At 50.9% G+C, this 25,105-nt stretch overlaps 5 protein-coding genes across 9 annotated transcripts in view; 2 read left to right on the forward strand and 3 right to left on the reverse strand.

The window, feature by feature from the left end:
• Positions 1-60: 60 nt before the first annotated feature.
• Positions 61-4,511, reverse strand: dus3l (dihydrouridine synthase 3-like (S. cerevisiae)). Its single transcript, XM_058047027.2, has 16 exons — positions 4,257-4,511; positions 4,069-4,165; positions 3,706-3,970; positions 3,295-3,637; positions 3,201-3,235; positions 3,050-3,139; positions 2,691-2,732; positions 1,771-1,923; positions 1,449-1,565; positions 1,304-1,369; positions 1,121-1,231; positions 957-1,053; positions 808-883; positions 531-719; positions 338-466; positions 61-265 (listed from the first exon to the last, which is right to left on the reverse strand). Exons 2-16 carry the CDS (start codon positions 4,143-4,145, stop codon positions 193-195), a joined length of 1,863 nt encoding a protein of 620 aa, XP_057903010.2. The 5' UTR covers positions 4,146-4,165; positions 4,257-4,511; the 3' UTR covers positions 61-192.
• A 696-nt stretch (positions 4,512-5,207) lies between these two features.
• Positions 5,208-6,750, reverse strand: mterf1 (mitochondrial transcription termination factor 1). Of its 2 annotated transcripts, none has more exons than XM_058047030.2 (2): positions 6,632-6,750; positions 5,208-6,420 (listed from the first exon to the last, which is right to left on the reverse strand). In XM_058047030.2, the coding sequence occupies exon 2, from the start codon at positions 6,386-6,388 to the stop codon at positions 5,270-5,272; it is 1,119 nt and encodes a 372-aa protein (XP_057903013.2). In that variant the 5' UTR covers positions 6,389-6,420; positions 6,632-6,750; the 3' UTR covers positions 5,208-5,269. The 2 variants fall into 2 exon arrangements, with proteins under 2 accessions (XP_057903013.2, XP_057903014.2); XM_058047031.2 differs by having other exon boundaries at positions 6,522-6,638.
• A 399-nt stretch (positions 6,751-7,149) lies between these two features.
• On the forward strand, positions 7,150-11,369 carry cndp2 (carnosine dipeptidase 2). Of its 2 annotated transcripts, XM_058047029.2 has the most exons (12): positions 7,150-7,226; positions 7,529-7,599; positions 7,685-7,828; positions 7,888-8,050; positions 8,475-8,563; positions 8,731-8,931; positions 8,998-9,082; positions 9,810-9,970; positions 10,044-10,208; positions 10,430-10,571; positions 11,010-11,157; positions 11,228-11,369. In XM_058047029.2, the coding sequence occupies exons 2-12, from the start codon at positions 7,540-7,542 to the stop codon at positions 11,295-11,297; spliced, it is 1,428 nt and encodes a 475-aa protein (XP_057903012.1). In that variant the 5' UTR covers positions 7,150-7,226; positions 7,529-7,539; the 3' UTR covers positions 11,298-11,369. The 2 variants fall into 2 exon arrangements, with proteins under 2 accessions (XP_057903012.1, XP_078647945.1); XM_078791819.1 differs by lacking the exon at positions 7,150-7,226 and having other exon boundaries at positions 7,430-7,599.
• A 707-nt stretch (positions 11,370-12,076) lies between these two features.
• Positions 12,077-19,769, forward strand: recql4 (RecQ helicase-like 4). 2 transcript variants are annotated; one of them, XM_058047025.2, is made up of 27 exons: positions 12,077-12,293; positions 12,361-12,394; positions 12,469-12,602; positions 12,680-12,829; positions 12,904-13,010; positions 13,117-13,945; positions 14,014-14,096; positions 14,160-14,259; positions 14,521-14,686; positions 14,759-14,866; positions 14,941-15,078; positions 15,156-15,248; positions 15,626-15,762; positions 15,861-15,944; positions 16,004-16,192; positions 16,264-16,446; positions 16,522-16,717; positions 16,784-16,977; positions 17,064-17,147; positions 17,318-17,455; positions 17,534-17,747; positions 17,936-18,065; positions 18,139-18,299; positions 18,371-18,548; positions 18,606-18,762; positions 18,821-18,929; positions 19,611-19,769. In XM_058047025.2, exons 1-27 carry the CDS (start codon positions 12,210-12,212, stop codon positions 19,730-19,732), a joined length of 4,302 nt encoding a protein of 1,433 aa, XP_057903008.2. In that variant the 5' UTR covers positions 12,077-12,209; the 3' UTR covers positions 19,733-19,769. The 2 variants fall into 2 exon arrangements, with proteins under 2 accessions (XP_057903008.2, XP_078647944.1); XM_078791818.1 differs by lacking the exons at positions 12,077-12,293; positions 12,361-12,394; positions 12,469-12,602 and having other exon boundaries at positions 12,684-12,829.
• Positions 19,770-20,051: 282 nt separating this feature from the next.
• slc39a4 (solute carrier family 39 member 4) overlaps positions 20,052-25,105 on the reverse strand; it is a 44,780-nt gene continuing 39,726 nt past the window's right edge. For both annotated transcript variants that reach the window (XM_078791830.1, XM_078791829.1), the window contains 10 exons: positions 24,438-24,791; positions 23,350-23,551; positions 23,185-23,273; positions 22,951-23,122; positions 22,677-22,849; positions 22,429-22,620; positions 21,606-21,710; positions 21,414-21,456; positions 21,005-21,348; positions 20,052-20,488 (listed from right to left, as the gene is read on the reverse strand). In XM_078791830.1, the coding sequence (XP_078647956.1) occupies positions 20,360-20,488; positions 21,005-21,348; positions 21,414-21,456; positions 21,606-21,710; positions 22,429-22,620; positions 22,677-22,849; positions 22,951-23,122; positions 23,185-23,273; positions 23,350-23,551; positions 24,438-24,563 (1,575 nt within the window). In that variant the 5' untranslated portion in view covers positions 24,564-24,791 and the 3' untranslated portion in view covers positions 20,052-20,359. The remainder of the gene's footprint in view (positions 20,489-21,004; positions 21,349-21,413; positions 21,457-21,605; positions 21,711-22,428; positions 22,621-22,676; positions 22,850-22,950; positions 23,123-23,184; positions 23,274-23,349; positions 23,552-24,437; positions 24,792-25,105) is intronic.

Consider the following 25,105-nt stretch of genomic DNA (forward strand, 5'->3'; position numbering starts at 1 on the left):
GCATCCATCTATTCTATATGAACGTGCACACGGTCCATGAATGCAGCACAAAATACAATCTTTACGCCGGAAAAAAAACTTTATTACACATTACATGTGTACCCAAACAGGAAGTTGTCTCTCAGACAAAACTTGCCAAAAAATGCAGGCGGCACATAATAATAATAATAATAATAATAATAATAATTATCATCATTTGTATGAGTTGGCTTTGTGTTTGGGCAAGAAGTTGAAGTGTTGGGGTACGGGTCCCAGGAGCATTTCACTGTCAAAACACACAAAAGCAGGTTAGCATCACGCCTGAATGAACTGCCACCGAGCGAAGGTAGCGACTCGCCTCATCCTGATCCAGTCCCCGACATTCTGGCTGGCCATCAGCGTCTCCAGGTAGTTCCTGCCCAGGTAGTACGGAGGCCTCTCGTTGAGCTTCTGAGGCACTCGCTCCAACAGGCCCACCGGAATATACCTGGCGGATGAAGACGGAAGGCTTGGAATGCTAACACGCTAACGTGCGTCCCCGGAAGCCCCACCTGCACATGAAGGACAGCCACTCCAGCAGGAAGGTGCGGGTCTTCTCCACGCCTCGCGTGTCCGAGCCCCAGTGCTCCAGGCCGAAGTTGGTGAAATCCCTGAGGATGTCCAGTCGCTCGCCGGAGGAGATGTCCCAGTGGCGGCTCTCCTTGATTTCGGTGAAGATCCAGGGCTTAACCAGAGCACCCCTGCGGGGACGAGAATAGCAGTCAAATATAAAGACTGGGTACCCTTGGCGGTTGACTAAAGGTTGAGGGTACAATTAAGGAGACTCACCTTGCAATCATAATACCAGAAACCCCCGTCTCTTTGGCTCTCACGGCGTCCTCGTAGGACAGAATGTCTCCATTCCCTGGGACGGTGAAAACCAGATGAGCCAAGATCACGTTCATATCACGAAAAGCCCGGCTGAAAGGCGGCGGTACCGAAGAGCGGGACGGGGCTGGCCAGCTTGGAGCAGGCGGCGATGTAGTCCCAGTCCGCCAGTTTGGTGTAGCGCTGCTCCCTGGAACGGCCATGCAGCTGCAGCAACAGCACAGCACAACGTGACATGATGACCACGCCATACGCTGCGGAAGGGCGACGGTACCGTGATCATGGAGACGCCCCAGCTCTTCATCTCTGGGATGAGCTTATGCGCCACGTTGCTTTTCTCCTGCACGCCCGTGCGGATCTTGACCGTCAAAGGGACGTCCAGCACCTGTGGGGGGATCAACACACACGGTGACCTGAAGGCCTCCCTGGCTTGCTTGGGGGAAAGAAGCACGCTCACATGATGCATGCCCTTGACTATCTGCTCAAACTTGCGAGTGCGGGTCATCAAGCCGCAGCCTCCGCCCTGAGGAGCACAGACAAGAGCTTCACTTGGAGATGCTCTCTGCAAAACAACTGAGAGGACAATGCGGGGGTGTGATCACCTTCTTGTACACCAGGTCGATGGGGCATCCCGAGTTAATGTCCACAAAGTCCACTTCGGTGTTGTTGTTGATGAGCTCGGCGCACCTCGTCATGGTGTCGGGGAAGCAGCCCTCCACCTGACCGCCAAAATCAGCACTTCACTCTCCTCTTTCATCCTCAAACCCAAGTAGAACTTCTAGACTGAGGTTTTAGGCCCGACGTGTTAATAGAATTTGGTTTCATGTCAACATGAATACTTCACAAGGGTCAACACAAAAACCTTGAAGACCTCTCCATCCTGACTCCAAAGGGTTACCAACGTGTGAACATGTCTAGGCAAACCTGGACTCCAAACAGGTCCTCGCTCTCGTGCCTCTTGAGGAGGGCCCACTCGGACTGCTGGCCCTGCAGCAGGTTGGTGCACATGGCCATCTCGCCGCAGGTGATGTCTGCTCCGAAACGCTTGCACACGCGGCGGAAGGGCAGGTTCCCACACTGCCGACAGAGAGGAGACTGGAATTGGTCTCCTTTGGAGTAGGAATGAAGGTCCATGATATACGTAAGCATCTACGTGTCCTAAGACTGGGGCGTCTTCCTCTTCAGACACCGAGACCAACAGTCAAGGATGACAAACTCGTGTTCTCAATGGGGGAAGACTTAAAGGGGACTACGATGCTCCTGTGGAGTCCTGTAGAGCAGCTCCACACCATAACCTGCACGCACGGCTTTCTAGACCTTCCCTAATCTTCACCTATCCCAGCTGGAGTTCCTTGGCTTTCATTTCATTTCTGGGCATGCCCCCTCCACTGTGACTTGGGCCACCCCCCAAGAGCGAGGAGCAGGGCAGGCGTACGGCTGGCACCCGGGCGTGCCCATATAATATGAGCCTATTCGTTACAAAAAAAAACAGAGCCACCCCAACCTTCTTTCAGGGTTCACCTAAAAATGCACAAACGTCACCATCGGAAAATTTGGCAAGGTTTAACAGCAGAATAAAACATTCCAAGTACTTCCAAGTACTCTCCAAGTGGAGAACCGGGCTTCTGTGTTTTGTCAAAAGTCGTCAGCATTGAGGGGCGCCGGAACGTCCGCGCTGTTGTCGCCGCCACGTGGAGGGTCGCCAAATGAATGAATAATCCACTCCTTATGTTTTACTACATGATTTGAAAATGACTTCTTTTTCTCTTACAGCGGGAATTCTACTACTGTGAAAGCGTCAACTTGTGATGTCACAGCGGCCCACGCCCACCTTGGACACTTACTGTTGTTAGGGGGGCGAGGTAGAGTTTGTCTCTGAAGTCCACCTGGAGACACAAACAAAACACACATGAACACAATCTCATCCAGGAGGAAGCGGGCGAGAACATGGCGGCATGCAGGCGGCATGCAGGCGGCATGCAGGCGCCACCCTGTGGGCGTTTGTAAATAAACAACGTGGTATTGGGAATGCCTGCCCAAGTGCCAACTTAGAATGTGTTGACTTTGAGTTGAAAGGAAAGGTCGCCTGCTGCACATTCATATTCAAGTGGCTTCACGCGAGACACGGCACAGACGTTCGCCCGCCACACATCCCACGTTTAACCGCAGCGGGGGTGGCTACGTCGGGACATTTTTTTCATACCTGCTTTTTTTCACACGCGCGCAGCTTGATGACGTCCGCGTCGGTCAATGCGCCGACTGTCTTCACTGGGGCCGCTTTGGCCGTGCTGGCCTACAACAATACGGAGCCGATATGAGCCCCACGTGGCAAATGTTGGACATTCAGGTCGTACCTGCGACTCGGCGTCTGAACCAGGCGGTGCTGAACCTGCAAAATGGGAGTCAGCTGACTTTCACCGAGGACAAAACCAGACAAAGTCTTCCTACCGTGGCCTTGCTCTTCTTTTTTGTTCGAAATGGTTTTCAGGTACTCTGCAGACTTCCTGAACACCTCGGAATGCTTCCTCAGACGATTCTGGAGCTCCTTACTCAGGCTGTTCCTCACCGCCGTCCTGCCCTCGTTGGCTTTGACCAGGAGGCCGTTCTCCATGGTTTGGAAGTCGGCAGTGGTGTGCGCCTTGGCGAAGCGGCAGGTGAGACCGTAGGCGCACTTCCCGAACGTGTTGTAGACGTGGCAGCTCTCCCCGATGTCAGCAGGCTTGGTGGCCAGATAGGCGGCGACGTCGTGGTAAAAGTGGCACTTGTCTCCAAAGGGACAGTCCCTGTTGTCCTGATGAGGTGGGACGATTATTATCGAGGCACGTCATCCATCAGGTCTGGTAGAATAAAGGTTCCTACCTGGATAACTGACAGACACAGCCTTTTTTCATCGTAGGTGGTTGGCTTCTTGTGCGGCCTGGACTTGTTCTGCCCCCGGAGACGTTTACCATCCGGCTTACAGCCTGTACTGTTCTCCTCTGGGTCTAATTTGAGCTTTTTGGTTTCCGGCTCCTCCACGGGCGTCTCCTTTGACTCCTCGGCTGCCTCCATGGTTTTAGCTGCCTTGGAGCTTTGCCACTCAGCATCCACAGATTGGTGAAATTTCTCCTTGGTGGTGATGAACCTGCAAATACAAGGAAGAGGGCAGATTTACATGTGATGGAATACACTTGTCATTTAGGACCCAAACTTGGAAAGATGTATCTGATTTATGTGACTCACTGGGGCTTGAGGGCTGCCTCCCCCTTAACAACGCCGTCTGTCCCCTTTGCATTTGGTTCTTCTGCAGCCTTTTCCATTCTCCCCACTTACTGTGTATATTTTTAAACAAGACATGACAAATATTCAAAATTACCGATTATTGTGTACATATACTTATGAATAATGACAACGATTAAAATATTTCTTACCTGCTGTAGTTGGCGGTGTTGACAGTCTAATATAAACTGAAGCTAGCTGCTGACGCTAAGCTAATATGACAACCAAAACCTCCGATGATAAGCAGCAATTACTTTCAACGACGGCGAGTGTCTCGAATAATGGAAAATAATGTTTGTTTTCTTATATCAGCTGTCACACATTATTAAACACATAACAGGTGATTTGACTGTGCGCAGCGTGTTGCGGCGATGGTGCATCCATTAAAGGGATCCGGAGTAGCCTTGGAGAGTACAGATTATTGGTTCCGGATAGGGACAACGTTTTTAATCTCCATTCTGAAGTATTTGGGTTTTTGGAAAATAATTTATAGTATATGAATGTGAATTTACAACATTTCAAATATATATATGTACGACTAGCTTGTATATTTAAGTGCTTAAGTGCGAGAATGGCCGGAAAAAAGCAGTACGCCCCAAGTACCCGGATGTTACACTCAGTAAGCACCTTACCGCGAGTTTTTTTATAAAACTATAACTTTGTTGAAACTTAGGTATAGTATAATATACAATAACAATACAATGTAAGAAGATGTCAAGTTTATATAAGATTAAAAAATAACAAATAAATGAAACACATGAAAATATGATATAGAAAATAAAAAACAAAACAAAATAAGTAGGCTAATGGTAGTACCAAGGGGTCTGTGCGTTATTTTCTCCTTTGATACAAAGTCTCTTGGTCCTCCTGGCCTTAGGCGGTTTGAGGCGGTTGCAATTTGCATTTGTAATTAAAGGGGAGAGAAGAAAACTGAATAGATATTACAGGTGGATGATATAAGATAATTGAACAATGTCAACAAAAAGAAAATGAAAACCTTTTCTTACCTACAAGAGCGTTAGCTGTCATCCATGTCCTTGGGCACTTGGCCCCCGAAGGCCGCTGTGATATTCAACTGGAACAATGACAATACAAGAAGCGAGCTGAAATCAAACACATGATCTGAAAGGCATTTTAATTGAGAAACACACACAAGCAGCCAAGTTTAGTCATGCGGGGGAAAGGATAGTTTTTCCAATTTGGCCTCAAATCGCTTCCGACTCAAGTCCAAGATGTGGATGCCGTTCTCCTGGAAGTCAAATCCTATCCTGTGAAGCTCCTCTAATTTGGCTGTAATGTTGTGTGTGCTGTAGTCCAACACCTTGGGCTTGTCCAGTATCTGCTGCATTGTGATTCCTCCTTTTAGCAAACAGTCCAGCTTGGTGTTCAACGTCGCTGCCCCCGTGTACAGAACTACCGGATAGCTCATAATCAGTTTTTTCAGGCCAACTTTCCCACAGCCCACAGAGCGCATCTTCTGCTGGAGGCTGGTGAAATTATTTTTCAGGTACTCATTGGAGAGATCCAGGATTTCGGCACCAGGGCCTTGAAGGAGGTCCAGAAGCTCGGAGTCGCTCAGTTTCAAAGAAGCTCTCAGGTGATCGATATTTGCCTTGACTCTTTTTGTGCTTCGGATGAGGATGTATACGTTTCTGGACACCACATCTTTGGCAAACTGCTCTGGATGGTTCCCTCCCATCTCTACACAGATGTCCTCCAGGAACTCCACCATCTGCCTGTTGAGCTCCAGACTGTTGGAGAAGGTGCGTGGGGCCGTGGTGAGCAGCCGGTGGAGGTGCTTCTTGTTGAGCCCCAGCGAGGACAGAAAGGTGATATTCTTCTCCAAGTTCTCGTTATCGCTGGAGCGGAAGAAGGACTCGGGCGAGCGTTCCAGGATGCTGACAATTTCTTCATCTTTCTGGAAGACGTTTCTCCACAGCTGCCACCGCTGCTCCAAATGTTCCAGGGAACGGGTGATGGCACGCGGATAGCGGGATATGATGCTAGCCACGGTGCTGCGGCTGGCACCTTTGCTTTGCAGGAAGCCGGCGAGCCCTTGCTCGTTGGTGAAGATCTTCCGGAAAACCCCGGGCTGACGCTGGCGGGCCATCTTTACATCAACTCCCAGGAGGTTCAAGTTCTCCAGCAGAGACTCGTTCTCTGGCTTAAGTGATTTGTCATTTTCCTTCGGTGTCACGCTGCAGAACCTGGCCTGTAATGCTGTGCATTTTAAGGCTTGTTGAAGTGTGGATGTCCTGTGGAGCACTTTCACCCAAGATGCCATTTTTCATGAGGAGGATGTCAGCGTAACATTTCCTGAAATTATCAAGAGGTGCAGGTAAACGGCAAGGCTTTTTATTTGTAAACTGCTAACTGGTGATAACATAAGATGAATAGGTGCTCTATAACACCATTACCTTACAGTACAGTCTAATTCGGTGTCATAAAGGGGTAGAGTAGCCCGCATCTACTATATAATACTGTTTAAGTTAAACGTTTTCCACGGATACAAATACAACAAACTTACCAATGTCTATTCTGTTACTTTTCATTTCATGTAGGTAGGCATTGCGTTTTGCTTCCTTCTTCTGTTGTTGTCTTTCTTCTTCGCTGACCTGTCGCCTCAACGTAGGAGGCGCCACCTAGTGGAAAGGGCCAGCCTCACGTCTACATTTCGCAGAACTAAAAAAATAAATACTGCCAAGACAATAGTTCACAAATGCGCTAGATAAATTAGTATGTATATGAATTAGTGATTTAACAAATATTTTTGTAGCTAAATGGTTTATGCCCATAATTGGTGTATATTTTATATTTGAGTAAGACGACTGTCTATGAATGTCGTTATTCTTTATATCAATTTCTATATTTATACATACATATAATAATTCAGTTTAAGCTATATAAAATCAACATTAATTGTTTTTTTTTTTTCTAAAAACAGTGAATCTGAAAGTGTTTCCGGTCCCGAGCGCCTACCCATAATCCCTTGCGCTGTTAACGCGCAGGCTCAATCGGAAGTCAGTTTTGGTTTTTCACTTTTTTTTTACCACCAAATCCGAGGCAAAAGTTGCACTTAAAAATAAAACGGCGCTCGTACAGAAACCGAAACCGCCTTTCAGGTATGCTTCGCGAACATATACCGTGACTAAACTATGTTCCCTTCATGCTTCATGCTTCATGCAAGCTATTCGCTATAAAAACTTTTATATACATATGGGATAATATTACGATAGCACGTTTGTTGACAATATGCCAGGCTCGTGTGATGATAGCTCATGATAGCTAGATAGCTCCTACGTAAACGGTAACATTTGTCGTTGGAAGGTATGGTAGTGGGCGGGGTTTCAAATGGGCGGAGTTTCCGCCCTTCATAAGGCAGCACTGAGCCTGTCTGTCACCATTCTCCCTGTGGAACCCTCAGCTCCTTCCAAGATGGCTCATCTGTCTGCCCTTTTCAAGTACGTGGATGACCACCAGGAGGTCTACGTGCAGGTAAGCCTGCTCCGCTAACGTGCCAAAACGTTTACGCCAGACCGGACTGGAATCTTTACTCTTGTCTTGTCTTTACTCTCCACAGCGCCTGGCAGATTGGGTCGGCGTCCAGAGCGTGTCTGCTTTGCCGGAGAACCGTGACATGGTCAAGAAGATGATGGACATTGCGGCCAAGGATATTGAGCGACTGGGGGGCACGGTGGAGATGGTGGACATCGGCAAGCAGAAGGTAGTAACCTGCACGGCCGATCTGTTGTCCTACTAAAGTATTTCCATTTAATCGTGCAGCTTCCCGATGGGGCGGAGATCCCCCTGCCCCCTATCATCCTGGGACGCTTGGGCTCGGACCCGGGTAAGAAGACGGTGTGCATCTACGGTCACCTCGACGTCCAGCCCGCCAACATAGAAGACGGCTGGGACACGGAGCCTTTCACTCTGGTGGAGAAAGATGGTGAGGCAGTGGCTTCCAGGAAATTGAAACTGAAACTGAGTTGAATTACTCCCACTGAAATGTTATGACACCCACCAAGTTGTCTGCGGCTTGGGGTGCAACTGTCAGTGAGTCGTAAGTCTTCCAGGATCTTCCTTTTTATCTGCTGATTGTATCAGCGCTAAGCATTTCCAAAGTCCTTCCCGAGTCACGTTCTTGATCAGGCCTTATCTGGCAGGGTCACAAGCAGAGCAGGTGATCTTTTAGTGCAAAACAATCAGAGTGAAAATCATCTGAAGCAGCTGATTATATTCTACACACATCACTTTCTGGCAGCGCGAGTCAGCTGACACGGAGCACTTCCTCTCGCCTCATCCTGCCTGCTCAGCTTAGATCCTTTTTTTTGTGTTTTGCTAACAACCCAAATGTTGTTCGTTTTCTCCAGGAAAGCTGTACGGGAGGGGCTCCACTGATGACAAGGGTCCAGTTCTGGCTTGGTTCAACTGCATCGAGGCCTACCAGAAGATCCAGCAGGTAATGAGCTAATTGCCTGCTGATCACTTGGGCAAAGGTCGGGGGAGGGGGGGGGGGTAATGGCTTATCCCTGCACCGACTTAATAATTAAACTTACCCACACTCATTTTCACCTCACCTTTGTTTTTACGTGAGCGTGCTGCCATGAGCTCCATTTCCCTTTCCAGGAGCTTCCCATCAACATCAAATTCTGCTTCGAGGGCATGGAAGAGTCCGGGTCAGAAGGCCTTGACGAACTGGTCTTTTCCCGCAAAGACAGCTTCTTCAAGGACGTGGACTACTGCTGCATCTCGGACAACTACTGGCTGGGCAAGACCAAGCCCTGCATCACCTACGGGCTGAGAGGAATCTGCTACTTTGTCATCGAGGTTTGACTTTACCGTCACTCCGGTGCAATTCCAGTAACCGTACCAGTTTGGCTGCTGCATTTCAAGGTGGACGGCTGCGACAAGGACCTGCACTCGGGCGTGTTTGGGGGCTCGGTCCACGAGGCCATGACGGATCTCATTACACTTATGGGCAAGTGAAAGTGCTTCCTCACACAATACTTCATTTTGATATTTGGTAATGAGTTGGGATTCACTATAAATACTGTACTATATAATCATGCATCATACTCTTCTCATGTTTTTTCCACTGCATTTGACATTTTTTTTCCCCCGAACATTTGCTTTAATCATGATTCACTTTTTTTTGGTCCAATTTTTCAGATTTCTAAAATGATTAGGGATGTGTTCACTTTCTATGAAGTCATTTTCCAATTGGTTCCAGATGTGACGGTGCTACATGAATTTCCATGATATTTAATGTTAATAAATGGAATATTTTCATAGTTAGAGCATGGAAAATAGTTTATTTTTATTTTTAGAAACATGATTAGAGCCCTGTAGACATGAAATAACACCCCTAGAGTAACATTTACATTTCTGTTATTCCTTGTTTACATAACATTGCGACTCGAGACGGCCGCAAGCTAAACAGTTAGCCTGAGATTTATTTCTTCTAAACTTGTCATGTAAGCTGCCTCGTGACCAGAATACTACGTATCGCTTGTATTCCAATATGTTTGGACCAATAGTAGACAGCCATCATTTATTCATTCATTGGTGGAAAGCGTCATACGGCGAGGAAGGGATAACGGAAGCGTGATATGGCTTGTGTTCCAAAAGCAAATAATAAACACACCTGTGGATGTAGTTCTAGACACCATGGACGCCACGCGTCTTCACCATTCTCATCTCTACAGGGTCCTTGGTGGACAAGAGAGGCAGGATCCAAGTTCCCGGCATGTACGACGACGTGGCTCCACTGACGGACGAAGAGAAGCAACTTTACGACAAGATTGAGTTTGATTTGGACGAGTACTCCAAGGATGTCGGAGTGGAACAGCTGCTGCACAGCAGCAAGGCAAGGCATCTTTAAGTACGACGCTACCACATTCAACGACTGCCATGTCGGTCATTGCGTCCTTACGTCCTAGGAGCAAATCCTCATGCATCGCTGGCGGTATCCCTCTCTTTCCCTGCACGGCATCGAGGGGGCTTTCTCTGGCACGGGCGCCAAGACGGTTATCCCCCGAAAGGTCCGTGGCAAATTCTCCATCCGCCTGGTCCCAGACATGGACCCCAAAGATGTGGAGAAGAAGGTAAGAGCGCAAATAGCTGGCACTGCTCGTGTTGTGCACTTTGTGCTTTGGAAGTGTCTGCCAATGCAAAAACCTGTTTGTCACGCTTGAGGCTATCTCAGGAAGTAGGCAGAAAATGACACAACAACCTCGATGTGACTACTAAATATGATACCTGCTTAGCCAATATTTCCAGTCAATGCATGAATTTACATATTTTCCATTTCTATTGTCTTTGAAAGGTGCTCGGCTACCTGCAGGGGAAGTTTGCCCAACTGGAGAGCCCCAACAAGCTGAATGTTTCCATGATCCACGGGGCGAAAGCCTGGGTCTCTGACTTCAATCATCCCCACTACATGGCAGGTCGCAGGGCCATGAAGACTGGTATGCCTTGTTATCTAGACGGACTTGCAGCCTTTCAAAGGCGCTGCAACTTCTACAATCCTGATGTGAGACTTCAACACGCACCCTTCTCTTTTCTGTGCATGTAGAATGCGTGTAACGGACACACCTATTCTCCCTGTAAGGCCTTTTGATTACATAATATCTCCTGCATATGAACCAAGCTACAGCCAGATTGTTAGCATTACTGTCGTTATCATGGTTAACCCCAACAACTATGTTACCGGCGTAGTGACACCTCGCCTCGCCACGCCACGCCACACCGGCTAGCTCGCTCACAAAGCATCCGACCACCAGCGTAAGCTCACGCTGTGCTTTAGAATGCACCGGGAAAGCCAAGTGTTCCTGTCTCACATCAGGACTGACGGGCAAAAGTACACATTGTTCAACGAGTACCTTTTCTACTATCTTCGTCTTTAGTCTTTGGCGTGGAACCGGACCTGACGCGCGAGGGCGGAAGCATCCCCGTCACCCTGACCTTCCAGGAGGCCACAGGACGCAATGTCATGCTCCTTCCCGTTGGGTCCTCCGACGACGGCGCTCACTCCCAGAATGAGAAGATCAACAGGTTTGTTTCCTCCTTAGTCCTGTGGAAAAGCAACATGGCACCAGATGATAAGTTCCATTTCTCTTTTCAGATCCAACTACATTCAAGGAATCAAGATGCTGGGTGCTTACTTCCACGAAGTGTCGCAGCTGCAAGACTGAACACACAATGTGCTCCATGCATTTCTCACACATTTACTCCTGATAATAAAATTCTTGGTTAGTTTTTTCATACACTGGTTGAATATTTTGCAGCCATGTTTGTCACATTCTGGTACTGTGTATACTGTCATACTTGTGTTGTGTTTCCTTTTCTCTTTGGGCTTTTCCCTTCAGGGGTCAGCCAATCAATCCCCTCCATCCAACCCTGTCTTCTGCATCTGTCCCTCTCACACCAACTACCCTCATGTTCTCCTTCATTACATCCATAAACCTCCTCTTTGGTCTTCCTCTACACCTCCTACCTGGCAACAGCCTTCTACCAATAGATTCACTATCTCTACTCTGGACATGCCTCTGAGTGTGTAATAACAGAATAATTACACCAGTAAAATCTATTTCATTAAATCCTTTCCATTCCATGAGTTTTTTTCAAGGTTTAAATTTGATATGAGACAGAAGTGAAAGCGTGAAAGCTGAAGGAGTGTGTCCCTTTAAGAAAGAGGCGGGGTTTGTTTCCATCCTGGATAGGTCTCGTGGTTGCCATGTCCGTCACCTAAATGGACAATTTAAAATAGTCTGTACACTATAAGCCTCACGTATTACTTTTATTGCTATCCCTAGCAGATTGTTTCGCTGGTTTTATCGCTGTATGACTGAGATGTCACAAAATGAATTATTATATGAAAAGCTTTCGAAGTTAAGCGAAAAACATGCAGATCTGGCAACGCAAGCTGCCATTTTCCGGCGCGGGAAACTCTGAAAAACACGGAAGTGCTTCGTTGCCTAACTGACGTCACTATTGTGTGCTACGGCTTCAACTGAAGAGGTGAAATTACTTAGCTTGGCACACGATAAATACAATTTTAGCTTTCGCTGATAATGTAGACAAAATGTTACGACATTACGGTTAGTATGGATCGTTACAACGAGGTGAAACGTTTGCTGAAAACTTGGGAGCAGGGATTTGTCCAGCAGCACCAGAGGAAACCCAGCAAGGTGATTTTGTGTGACTGTGACTTGTTAAAGACAGTTTTCTCTTTAAAATGACCTCCATGTTGTTTAGGAGGACATTGACGAAGCCCCGGAGGAGACCAGGAGTGAGTGTAGACATTTATAATTTTATGTTTACAAACAATTGAGCTGTATAAAATACTTATGTTGCCTCCCCCAGGCCTATATAAAGAGTACCGCAGTTTGAAACAAGCCGGAGAGAACAGCAGCAGCAGCAGCAGTAGTAGTAGTAGTAGTAGTAGTAGTAGTAGTAGAAGTGATGCTAGCAGTAAACACCCAGAATCAGGCCAGAAGGTAACTAAGATGGTGAATTCCACTGCGGAGCACCGTGCGGGTATTCATGGTATGTCATGGTATGTCTGACCGTTTAGGAGGCTGACTGCTGGGGTTCCCATCTGAATCGCAGTGCATTGCCAGCATCCTCGCCTCGACTGACAGCCCTGGACAGAGACAGTCTGAAGGCCTCAGCACAGTACTATGGGCTCAAACTCAAAAACAACCTGGCAACAATGCCTCACAAGGTAAGGCATTGACCGGCTTGACCACCAAGCGAAACCATAGTGAGGAGCTTACCTCCCTGCTCCTTCCATTGCAGGAGAGACCTGTCTCTTTAAGAACATCAGGTCGTTTGCCTCCGAACTCCTTCAAGGATGGTGCACAGAAGACCAAATCCACCACCACATCCTCTCCCTTTTCACCAAGGTAAGTGGATCTAAAACCTTGTGCCGAGCCTAGGTATCTATGGGCTGTAAATGGCCTCTGGCCGCACTAATATACCTTTTTGATGTGTATCTTCTGCTCCATACAGTAGACGGGTGAAGCCTGGCCTGGGAGCACTGGTTTCCAGTCAGCTCCAAGCGGTGGAGCCTGAAGAGCCCTTTGAAGCTGTCCAGGAGCCGCTCGGTTCTAACCCAGAAAACGATCGCAGCAGGACGGGTGCCAGCAAAGACGAGGAGGCTTCTTCTGCTCCGCTGTTATCCACCAGTCCAGCAGACACCGGAGAAGACTCGAGGGCTTCACGTGGAGACCTCGGCGGTGCAGCTGTCGGCACCTGGCCCACGTCAAGTGACACCCCGCGCCCTCTCGGAGGATTCCGAGTGGGAATGGCTGCTGGTCCGAGGCCTTCCCCTGCCAGCAGGCTGAGCTCTGTCGACAAGAAGTGGCTGGAGAGGTGTCAGGTGTTTGGAGAGATGGGAGCTGAGGAGAGACCTGGAGCTGGCAACCAGGAGAGAGATTTGCTAGTGGGAAAGAAGGATGGGAAAGACGTAGTGGGAAAAGATCTACTTGTAGAAGAAAAGACACTGGAGAGAGATGAGAGTAAAACCCACGCAAATCCTGATCAACATTTCACTAAAAAACAGGAAAGCAAGACCGAGGCCCACGTGACACCACCTTCAACACCAGATGATCCTCCTCCGTCCATGTGTGCTAAGAAGAGCAGGAAGAGGCAGAGGGAAGGAGAGGTGACACAAGGAGAGGAAGGAGCCAAAAAGAGAAGAAGAAATGCTAAAAAGAATGAGGAGAGGTGGGCCGGGAATGCTGACGAAGGGAACGGGAAGACAAGAACCAAGAGGAGCAAGAAAAAGGGGAAAGATGACACCGATGAAGCAGAGGAAGACGCTAAGATGCCAAAGAAGGTAAGCACGGACCCCCAATCACATCCTCCTCCGTGCGCTTCCATGCACTTCCTTGTTCTCCTCCCAAGGCGCCTCAGGAGAATCTGTTAGGAGAAATGGAGGAAGAATATGTGGCGAAGAGATCGTACCACGGACAGTCTGCCAGAGCCAGGTAAGACGCATCTGCTCCAAGCTGGACATCATCCTAAATAAAATATCCATACTTGCCTTGCAGAGGCAGCGCTGCTGCAGAGGGCAACTTTGTGAAGATAAACCTGAAGAAGAAATCTCACGTCAAAGGATACGCACTAAGAGGACTTGCCCTACGCAAACAAGTTAGTGTTGCTTTGACGAGACGTGATGGCCGCCATATAACCGCCACATCGTGCTAGTTAGGGTTAGCTAAGCCCGAACGCGTGTATCTCCATGTGGAACAGACCATTCCAAATGCATCAATTACGAGGGAGGGGCACATTAAATGTAAGCACGATGTAAAGAGAGGTTGAACATGGCGTCAAAGCATCCAAATGTCCAGATTGTTAGTAAGGTGAAGAAAAGGCGTCACCCCAACATGTTTGCATCACCCCCCCTTCCAGCTGTACATGCAGAAGTTCCAGCTGAAAGGCGAACGTTTCGGCGGGGGCGGTGGCCATTTTGGCAGAGGCAGGAGGGGCGGCTTCAGGGGAGGCCACAGCCGCCCGAGCGACACCTGCTACAAGTGCGGGGCCACCGGACACTGGGCCATCCACTGCAAGGGACCGGGTGAGCGGCCAGGAGGAGAGTTCGAGCGCGCGTGTTGAAATGTTGACACCGCTCTGGCCATGTGTCTCGCAGCTCCGCCCCCTCCTGTTGTTGCGGACACGCCTGCTGAGGAGGAGCCCTTTGAGCTCCCCACCTTGGAGGAGGTTGCCAGGGCGACAGGAACCCTGCAAGCCCAGCCAGGTAGGCCTTCCCGATGCAGTCCGAGCGACTGGTGCATTTGGACTTTCAACTGCGTGCATGTCGTGGCGCCCAAGAGGCGCAGCAGGAACAGCAGGACACGGACAACAAAGACGAAGCTCTGCTGAACGTGATTCGACCCGACTACGAGCGGCCGCCGCCTCCGCCGCCCATGGAGCCGCTCTACGGCCTCACGGACGAGGGCAAAGTTCAAAGTACATAAACAAAAGCTTCATTCCGATGGAAAAAAAAAAAAAGGTGGACTCAACCTTGTTGGCCTTTTTGTGTTCAGCAACACCAGACGAGGTCTTCACTGCTCTCCAGGAACTGGGCTACAGCTCCTTCAGGGCTGGTCAGGAGGAAGCCATCATGAGGATCTTGTCAGGTACGTACTCCACATAACCGATGGAGCCCACCAGGTCCTGAAAGATAGCACAATAGGGTTGATTGATTGATTGGAAGCTGAAAAGTCACTACTGCGGATCCCCGCATTCACAGCCTTTTTGGGACCGCCCCTTTAAAACTTCAACCAACAGCAGTGCAGTTGAACCTAGATGCCCACACGAGGCCTTCAGGGACACTCTTTATCACGGGAATATGTGTGGTGTAAATAGCTAACCTCACTCTGACTGCAGAGTACAGCTTGATGCATTTGAGTGTGCTCGGAAATCCCAGCATCATCTACCGTGACCTCAACCTGCATTACGTTGGTGTCTTTGAACTCCTGGTGGCTGGTCCAACACTGACCTCTGACCTCTGCAGGTCTGTCCACCCTGGTGGTTCTGTCCACGGGGATGGGCAAGTCCTTGTGCTATCAGCTCCCAGCCTTCCTGTACGCCAAGCGATCCAAATCCATCGCTTTGGTCATCTCGCCGCTGGTCTCGCTGATGGACGACCAGGTGCGGTACACCCCCCTCCCCCGAATGAGAGGAGCCCACCGTTGCTTGAATTGTGTTGCCCACACGTCTCCTGTGTGTGTGTGTGTGTGTGTGTGTAGCTGTCCGGCCTGCCCGCCAAGCTGAAGGCCGCCTGCATCCACTCCAACATGACCACGAAGCAGAGAGAAGCTGCGGTGGAGAAGGTAACCAACCATCAGAGGAGAAGCACAGAGAGGATCTCCAGCGTTCCCTTTGTGTTCAGGTGAAAACGGGTCAGGTGTGTGTGCTGCTGCTGTCCCCCGAGGCCCTGGTAGGAGGGGGCGGCTCCGGATCCGGGTGTCTGCCCGCAGCGCAGGAGCTCCCCCCTGTGGCCTTCGCATGCATTGACGAGGCGCATTGCGTGTCCGAGTGGTCGCACAACTTCAGGCCCTGCTACCTGAGGCTGTGTAAGGTAAGCCCCCCGTCGAGGGGCGTCCATGTTGGCCCCGGTCAGCCCGATTCAGGCTTCACACGTCTCTGCAGGTTCTGAGGGAGCGTTTGGGCGTGCGGTGCCTGCTGGGGCTTACCGCCACGGCCACGCTGTCCACCGCGCTGGACATAGCTCAGCACCTGGACATCCACCACCAGGACGGCATCGCCGTGCGCTCAGCCGCCGTGCCCGCCAACCTGCATCTGTCTGTGTCCATGGACCGACAAAAGGATCACGTAGGATCATCCTTCTCAACCTGGCGTCCTCAGACGTGTTCCCAACCATCTCACCTCCTTCTCGGTGTCTTCTAGGCGCTGGTGTCCTTGCTGAAAGGCCATCGCTTCGGTTGCCTGGACTCCATCATCGTCTACTGCACCAGGAGGGAGGAGACGGCTCGCGTGGCGGCGCTGCTCAGGACCTGCCTGCAGGGGGTCCTCCTGAAGGAAAACAAAGACATCAGCAGCCGAGCTCCGAGCAACCCGGCGGGGCAGAAGAAGAAGGACCTCGGTAAGGCTGCGTGACCGCACTCTGACCCCTTGACCAAGCGGCCTGCCGTCTGCTGTCTTCATCCAGCCAGGAAAAAGATCCGCAAGCCTCTGAAGTGGCAGGCCGAGTCCTACCACGCCGGCCTCTCTGCGTCGGAACGCCGCCGCGTTCAGAACAACTTCATGTGCGGCCAGCTGAGGATCGTGGTGGCCACCGTGGCCTTTGGCATGGGCCTGGACAAGTCCGACGTGCGCGGGGTGGTTCACTACAACATGCCCAAGGTGGGGGTGGGGGGCTCTCCATGTTCTTTACGTTTTTAAAGCGCATGCAGACGTAGATAGTTTGCTTTTTCTTTACCTTTTCTCAGAGCTTTGAGAGCTACGTTCAAGAAATCGGGAGAGCTGGCAGAGATGGCGAGCCGGCGCATTGTCACCTCTTCCTTGACCCCGAGGTGAGACTTTTAGGAATGAGAGAACCCAAGCAGCAACAGCGTGAGGAGCTCATGAGGACCATCAGTACGGAGCAGTTAGTCCAACACGCATGAGTAGCAATGCGGAGGTAGAGCTAGCATCTGGTGGACTTATCGGAGAAACGACATAACGTCACTGACGTTTGGTGCAGGGCATGGACCTCCACGAGCTGCGTCGTCACATCTACTCGGACACGGTGGACTACTACACGGTGAAAAGGCTGGTCCAGAAGGTGTTCCCTCCCTGCAAATGCAAACAGATACACCAGAAACAGCAGCAACTCATCAAGGTACCTCCGGCGTTCCTGCGTGGGGGCGGTCTACGCGGCGCCCCCATACTCCAGTCACGTCTTCTCTGTGGCCGTCAGGAGGACGTGGATGACGCAGAGCTGCTGGAGATGATGGAGACGTGTGAGCGGGAGGGCGGCCAGCAGGACGCCAGCCATCCTGAGATGACGGCGGAGGAAGAAGCCGTGGAGGAGGTGGAAAGCCAAGAGTGGCCCGTGGAACGAGTGTGTCACACTCATGAGAGAGCGATTCCTATCCAGCAGACGGTGGAGGCTCTCGACATCGCCGAGGAGGGTAGGGACACGCCCATACGTGCACGTAGCAACTAAACCGGCATTCCGGGCTGTTGAAGAGCATCCATGAACATGGCAAAAAGAAACTCCAGTAGTTTGTGTTGGCTGTGGCGCCCTCTGCTGGTTGTGGCCTGTAATGCTAAACGATGTGGCGATGATCCGGCCAGCCTTACCTTGTTTACGTCTCAGGGGTGGAGACGCTGCTGTGCTACCTGGAGTTGCATCCTCAGCGCTTTGTGGAGCTTCTCCACTCCACGCTGTCCGTGTGCCAAGTCAGCTGCTCCGACGGACCCCGACAGCTCCAGAGAGTCACCAAAATGTAGCAGGAAGTCAAAGCACCGCTCGCTCCAACTAACCGTGTCAAACGCTGATTCCGGCTTGCGTCCTCACAGATGTCCGCCCGTGGCCGTGGTGCTGGCCAGGAGGCGAATGGCCGGCGAGCGAGTGGAGACGTGCGACCGGCTGGAGTTCGACGTGGTGGAGGTGGCCGACAGCATGGGATGGCAGCTGCCTCTGGTCAAGCGGGGGCTCCGGCAGCTTCAGTGGAGCTCGGGTAGGGTCACGGCGCCGCCAGGTGGGACCCCGTGAAAGGATTTGGTGACACGCTCTCGCTCTGTGTGGCAGTCGGCGGACGGAGCGGCGTCCACGTGGAGTTCTCCTCCCCGTCTTTCTACTTCCGTTCCTACGGCGACCTGAGCGACCAAGAGCTGGACCGAGTGTGCCACTTCCTGCACGAGCGCGTGCAAGACCAGGAGAGGTCTCGGCTCTACCAGCTCAGCGCCTGCTTCAAGGCCTTCAAAAGGTAAAGTCCACTCTGGTCTTTGGAGACGCCTGTCACCTGACCTGGGTCTCGGGGCAGCGTGGCCTTCCAGGACGTGCTGCCATGCGTGGAGGATTTGGACCGGGCTCGCAGTCTCCAGCTCAAAGACCTTCTGTCTGAGTACTTCGATAAGAGGCGGGACCGACACCTCGCCCGGCAGCCCCCGGACATGGAGGAGGGTCTGGACCAGTACAAGGTACCACAAACACTCAAGTGGGTGATGATGGCGTGCGAGCCTGGCTGCTGTTTTCTAGCTCCTAGATTGGGAAAGTCAGATCAGGGCAGACATCAGGAGCTTCCTGTCCACGAGGAGTGACGAGAAGTTCTCAGGGAGAGCCGTCGCCAGGATCCTCCACGGCATAGGTAAGCACATGCCTTCGTTGTGGACATGCCGCTTATCCGCTTAGCAACCATCCCGTCTTAGCAACCATCCCGTCTTAGCAACCATCCCGTCTTAGCAACCACCCCGTCTTAGCAACCATCCCGTCTTAGCAACCATCCCGTCTTAGCAACCACCCCGTCTTAGCAACCATCCCATCTTAGCAACCATCCCATCTTAGCAACAATCCTGTCTTAGCAACCATCCCGTCTTAGCAACCACCCCGTCTTAGCAACCATCCCATCTTAGCAACAATCCTGTCTTAGCAACCATCCCGTCTTAGCAACCAAATGAATAGTAAATACATCCAAAGAAAGGCAAACTAAAGCATTCATGTAGAAAACATTCTCACATAAATAATCCAATAGGAGAAGTAAAGTGAGGATAATACAAATACTTACAAATAGTCTGCATTTTGAAACTAAATGGAGACCTTTTTCAGCCATGAATTGACAGAGCAAATAACCTACCACACCAGGTGTAGCCGCTAGATGGCGGCGTTGAGTAAGTGAAGACTGCCTGGCATTGCTGGCAGGGCTAGAACCAGATTAGCAGCATTAGCGTACATGCTAAAAGTGTTCCAAGCTGTATCATGTTGGTCTGGGAATACGGGGATGAAGGTAAAGTCTCCTTGTATCCAACTCTAATGCTCTTCTTAAACCCAGGAAGTCCGTGTTATCCGGCTCAGACGTACGGCAGAGACCGACGCTACTGGAGGAAGTACATCCAATTTGACTTCAACCAGCTCATCAAGATGGCCACCCAGGAGATCATACGCTTTAAGTGAACCCTCACCTTTGTCCTTTATGCATGTCTATGAATAAAAGTTGTATTTTTCTAGCATGGTCGTCTTAGTCAACTTCTTAGTAGCGTGATGGCGTGTACTCAGTACTATGATTGGCTTACCACATTCATCCTAATTCATCCTCCCAGCATCCCCAGCATCACTACCAACTTTTAGGAAAAGAAAAGAAAAGCCAAGGCTTTGACAAGCATTTTTATTAGTCCAACCAACTAATATACTTGACTTACTTTACAACTAATAAGTATATATACTTGGTGTATATGTACTTGACACGGTCGCTCATACTTGTTTCATCAGGAAAATCAGCTATTTGTCTCTGCCCCCCCCCCATGGAAGTCACATGACATGATGACCATATGTGATGTAACTGCGTGCTTTTAGTGTTTCCATGGTATTGTGGACGTTGTTGTGAGGCAGCGAGGATGCGACGTAAAGAAACCTCGGTCTGACACGAGGCGTGTGTCCTATATCCGGTCTTTCAGAGAACCTCATAATGTTCCTTCATCATCTTCTCAAGTCTCCAGCTAGTTTAGTCCGTGATTAGAGCAAAGGAACCAACCTCACGCCCACACGGACTATGTCCTCACGTGGTGTTTCCTTCCCTTCTGGCTAAAAGCCGATGTTCTCCTCGTACAGCGACAGCACCAAGAGGATGGCCCAGCCGCTCAGGAGGCCGACGTTCTGCAGCGCGAATATCAGCCACGGCCTCCTGGAGTCGATGTGCACCAAGGCGGGCAACTGCAGAGCACAACAGAAAGTCAACATCTCGTTGTCTTCTCCTCACTCGGCATCACAGATCAGCTTCTCTTCAAACGACATCTCATTTGACATTATTTACATTATTCATTCATTACAGTTAGTTTGGTAAACATCATTTTCTACCGCTCACACGGGGCACTTCCCCAGTATGTCCAGCAGAGGGTGCTGTTTCCTCAATGTTATTGTATCTTTAATGCGCTTTACTCAGAATAAACTTAACCTAGCAAGCGTGGTTGTGTTCAAGGAACCTGGGAAATCTGGATTTGCTGAGGTGGGACTAATAAAAGAGAAAGTAGAGTAAATAGGAATGAATTGTGACGCAGTTTAACGGTGTGTCATGAGGTCCACGTGTAAAATCAGAAAACTAATAATTTTGGGAAAAACTAAGTTTTTCCCATCTGACTGGAATCCTGCTGGGGGACCTCCGATATCCCAGCATCCCCGAATGCCACATGAATCTTGTCCGTCTCGTGGCGGAATGCGCGGCGTACTCACCATGTCAGCCAGTCCCACGTAGAGAAAGAGGCCGGCGGTGACGGCGGCGATCCACTGCTTGGTGGCGAGGTCGGTGGCCACGGCGAGAGCGACGTAGAGGCCGACGAAGGAGGACATGGCTCCGCCCACGTTGAGAAGCAGCGCCCGCCGCACCGACATGCCGCTGTGCAGCAGGATGGCGAAGTCTCCCAGCTCGTGAGGCAGCTCGTGGCACAGCACGGCCAGCGACGTGGCCACGCCCGACTTCCACGACAGGGAGAAGGCGGCGCCCATGGCCAGACCGTCGGCGAAGTTGTGGATGGCGTCGCCCAGGGTCACCATGTAGGGCAGCAGGGGGGGGTCTGCTGGACCACAAAGACCAATTCGTCCTTAGAACTTCCTGCCCGGTCCTGACCTCACCTGACCTCACCTCTGCTGGCCTCCTGACCCACGCGCTCCTCTTCCTCCGTCACCTGCAAGGTGGGGGCACCGTCATCATCGTCATCATCATCGTCATCATCATCGTCATCGTCATCATCATCGTCATCATCATCGTCATCATCATCATCATCATCATCGTCATCATCATCGTCATCATCATCGTCACGTTGGCGTGTCTTACCAATTCTGCCACTGATGCCGAGCGCATATCGTCCTTGTCTTTCCTGTCCTGTTGGTACATTTCCACAACTCTGCTGTGGTCGCAGTGGTGGGGGGCCGAGGCGTCCTGGACGTACGCAAACCACAACCGATGTTAGCTAATACCATCCCGCTAATAGATAGGCCAACGTATGGCGAATGTTAGCTAACAGGCGTTATCTCTAGGACAACGTATGGCGAATGTTAGCTAACAGGCGTTATCTCTAGGACAACGTATGGCGAATGTTAGCTAACAGATGCTATCTTATCTTTAGGACAACGTATGGCGAATGTTAGCTAACAGACGTTATCTTATCTTTAGGACAATGTATGGCGAATGTTAGCTAACAGACGTTATCTTCAGGACAGCGTATGGCGAATGTTAGCTAACAGGCGTTATCTTTAGGACAACGTATGGCGAATGTTAGCTAACAGACGTTATCTTATCTTTAGGACAACGTATGGCGAATGTTAGCTAACAGACGTTATCGTTAGGACAACGTATGGCGAATGTTAGCTAACAGACGTTATCGTTAGGACAACGTATGGCGAATGTTAGCTAACAGGCGTTATCTTCAGGACAACGTATGGCGAATGTTAGCTAACAGACGTTATCATTAGGACAACGTATGGCGAATGTTAGCTAACAGACGTTATCGTTAGGACAACGTATGGCGAATGTTAGCTAACAGACGTTATCTTCAGGACAACGTATGGCGAATGTTAGCTAACAAACGTCAACTGTGAAAAAGAGACTAGCCCGCACGGCTAGCTAAGCGTGTAGCAGCTAGCATGGCATCCCTCACCGCGTGATGGCCGCGTCCGTGCGTGAGCAGCGAGAAGATGGTCTCCATCAGGTAGAAGCAGTAGATCCCGGCCATCAACACCAACATCTTGTACACGTGGTCGGGCGCCCCCGCATCACCGGCCCCGCCATGGCGATGGTGCGGGTGCCCCACGTCACCCGAGTCCTCAGAGTGCACGTGGAGGCCTAGGAACTACACGGGTAGGAGAAGTCAATGTGTGTGTGTGCGTTGGGGGGGCGGGGGCTCACCATGGGCAGCAGGTGCAGCAAGGCGTCCCCCGTCAGGGACCCCACGGCCAGGCTGATGCAGAAGCGGAGGCACAGCTGGAAGACGGCGGTGAAGGACGTGCAGAGCAGCAACACCAGGCCAAACATGGACGCCAGCGTGATGACCACGTTGGCCAGGGTGGCGTAAAGGTATCCTGAACACGCACGTCACATGTGTCACACGCTTGCTGCCGAGCGGAGGACCCCCCCGCCCCGTGGGACCGGGGTGCCACGTGCCGGTCGCGGATCAACGTACGTTCTGTGGTGCTGAGCCGGTCTGGGGCGGGCGGATGAGTGGCGTGGCAGGCCCCGCTCAGGATCTGCTGGACCAGCGCGGGGCTGAGCCGGGCTACGTCCGATCGGCCCAGGATGGCGTCGCCCCCTCCCAGGCGGTGGATGAGCACCAGCTCGTGGGCGGAGAAACAGTGCTGGCGAAGAGGAAGAAGCTGCTGGATGGGGTCAGGAAGACGTGGTGGACCTTCACGCTTACCTGATCCCAGCTGGCGTTGGAGCCTTGGTGGCCGCTTCTCTCCGTGTGTCCGCCCCCGACGCCCAGGGACCCCATGAGAGCCTCCAGGTCTAAGGGAGGGGTGAGGACCAAAGCGTACGTCAGCGTGGAGGCGTGGCTTCCGTGATGGAAGGCGTCTCCTCTTACCGGCCACGGTGACCCGGTCGGAGCCCAGTCGGGCCATGATGTCGTCCAGGAAGAAGATCTCCTCGGGGAGGGGGCGGCCCGCCACGCACCCGCCTCGCAGGATGTGGTGCAGGACCCGGCCCAAGACCGCGCCCGCCGCCCGGGTCTGCCGGGGCCCTGAGGCGCCGACCTCCGCCATGATGGCGCTCGCTGTGACGCAGCTCTGGTTACCGTGGCGACAAAGAACATTACTGTACTGCATACATGTCAGTGTACTGTACTGCATACTGTAGTACATACTATGTGTCATGTACTGTACTGCATACATGTCAGTGTACTGTGCTGCATACTGTAGTACATACTATGTGTCATGTACTGTACTGCATACTGTACTGCATACATGTCAGTGTACTGTACTGCATACTGTACTGCATACATGTCGGTGTACTGTACTGCATACTGTAGTACATATATATTAGTGTACTGTACTGCATACTGTAGTACATACTATGTGTCATGTACTATACTGCATACTGTAGTACATATGTGTCATGTACTGTACTGCATACTGTAGTACATGTGTCATTTACTGTACTGCATACTGTACTGCATACACGTCAGTGTACTGTACTGCATACTGTAGTACATACGTGTCATGTACTGTACTGCATACTGTAGTACATATGTATTAGTGTACTGTACTGTAGTCCATATGTGTCAGTGTACTGTCTTGCATACTGTAGTACATATGTGTCGTGTACTGTAGTGCATACTGTAGTACATAGGTGTCAGTGTACTGTACTGCATACTGTAGTACATATGTGCCAGTGTACTGTACTGCATACTGTAGTACATAGGTGCCAGTGTACTGTACTGCATATTGTAGTACATATGTGCCAGTGTACTGTACTGCATACTGTAGTACATATGTGCCAGTGTACTGTACTGCATACTGTAGTACATAGGTGTCAGTGTACTGTACTGCATACTGTAGTACATATGTGCCAGTGTACTGTACTGCATACTGTAGTACATACGTATGTATGAGTATGAACATGGTGGGTGAAAGGTTGCGGGTTGAAATCCGGGCTCAGGTCCAATCCACTGACCTGATTGGTGGCCAACTGGTGGCGGTGAAGGCCTCCAAGCACGCGTTCCAGCCCATGGAGGTCCATGTAGAGGTCCATGTGGAGGTCCATGTGGAGGTCCATGTGGAGGTCCATGTGGAGGTCCATGTAGAGGTCCGCGTGTCCCGCATCTCCACGCTCCTGGCTGGAAACCTGCCGCAGGAAGCGTCGGACCTCCTGGCCCCAGCCGCCCCGCCCGGCTGCGGCGCACGTGGAGCCGGGAGAAGAAAGGTAGAGGACGCAGCCGGCGGCTAAAGCGGCGAACTGCGAGGCGTCCACGGCGTTGCCTTCGTGCGGCTTGGGGAGGATCTGGCGGACAGCGTCTGAGAGGTTACACTGGAAAACATCAAGGTCAAACATCAGCTCCTCGCCATTGTTAGCATGCTAGGCTTTACGTAATGTTTACTTCTGGACGTGGGTCGCCATGGCAACGCCACCATGGCCCTTTGATTCCTTTTTATTCCTTTATGGAACCTCTCCCTCGCCAGTGAACGCACCATTCAGGACTTTTATTTCACCCTCTTATCTCTTGATTTCTCACGCTCGGCAACTTCCATTCATGAGGTCACGCTGACATGTGGTGGGTTCAAGGACTTATGGTTCCTCAGGTAAACACACATCATAAGACCATGAAGATCTTTATCGGCAGA

This window comes from Doryrhamphus excisus, linkage group LG7, assembly GCF_037039965.1.
Source record: "Doryrhamphus excisus strain RoL-2023G ecotype Guam linkage group LG7, RoL_Dexc_Guam_v1.1, whole genome shotgun sequence".
NCBI classification, from domain to species: domain Eukaryota; kingdom Metazoa; phylum Chordata; class Actinopteri; order Syngnathiformes; family Syngnathidae; genus Doryrhamphus; species Doryrhamphus excisus.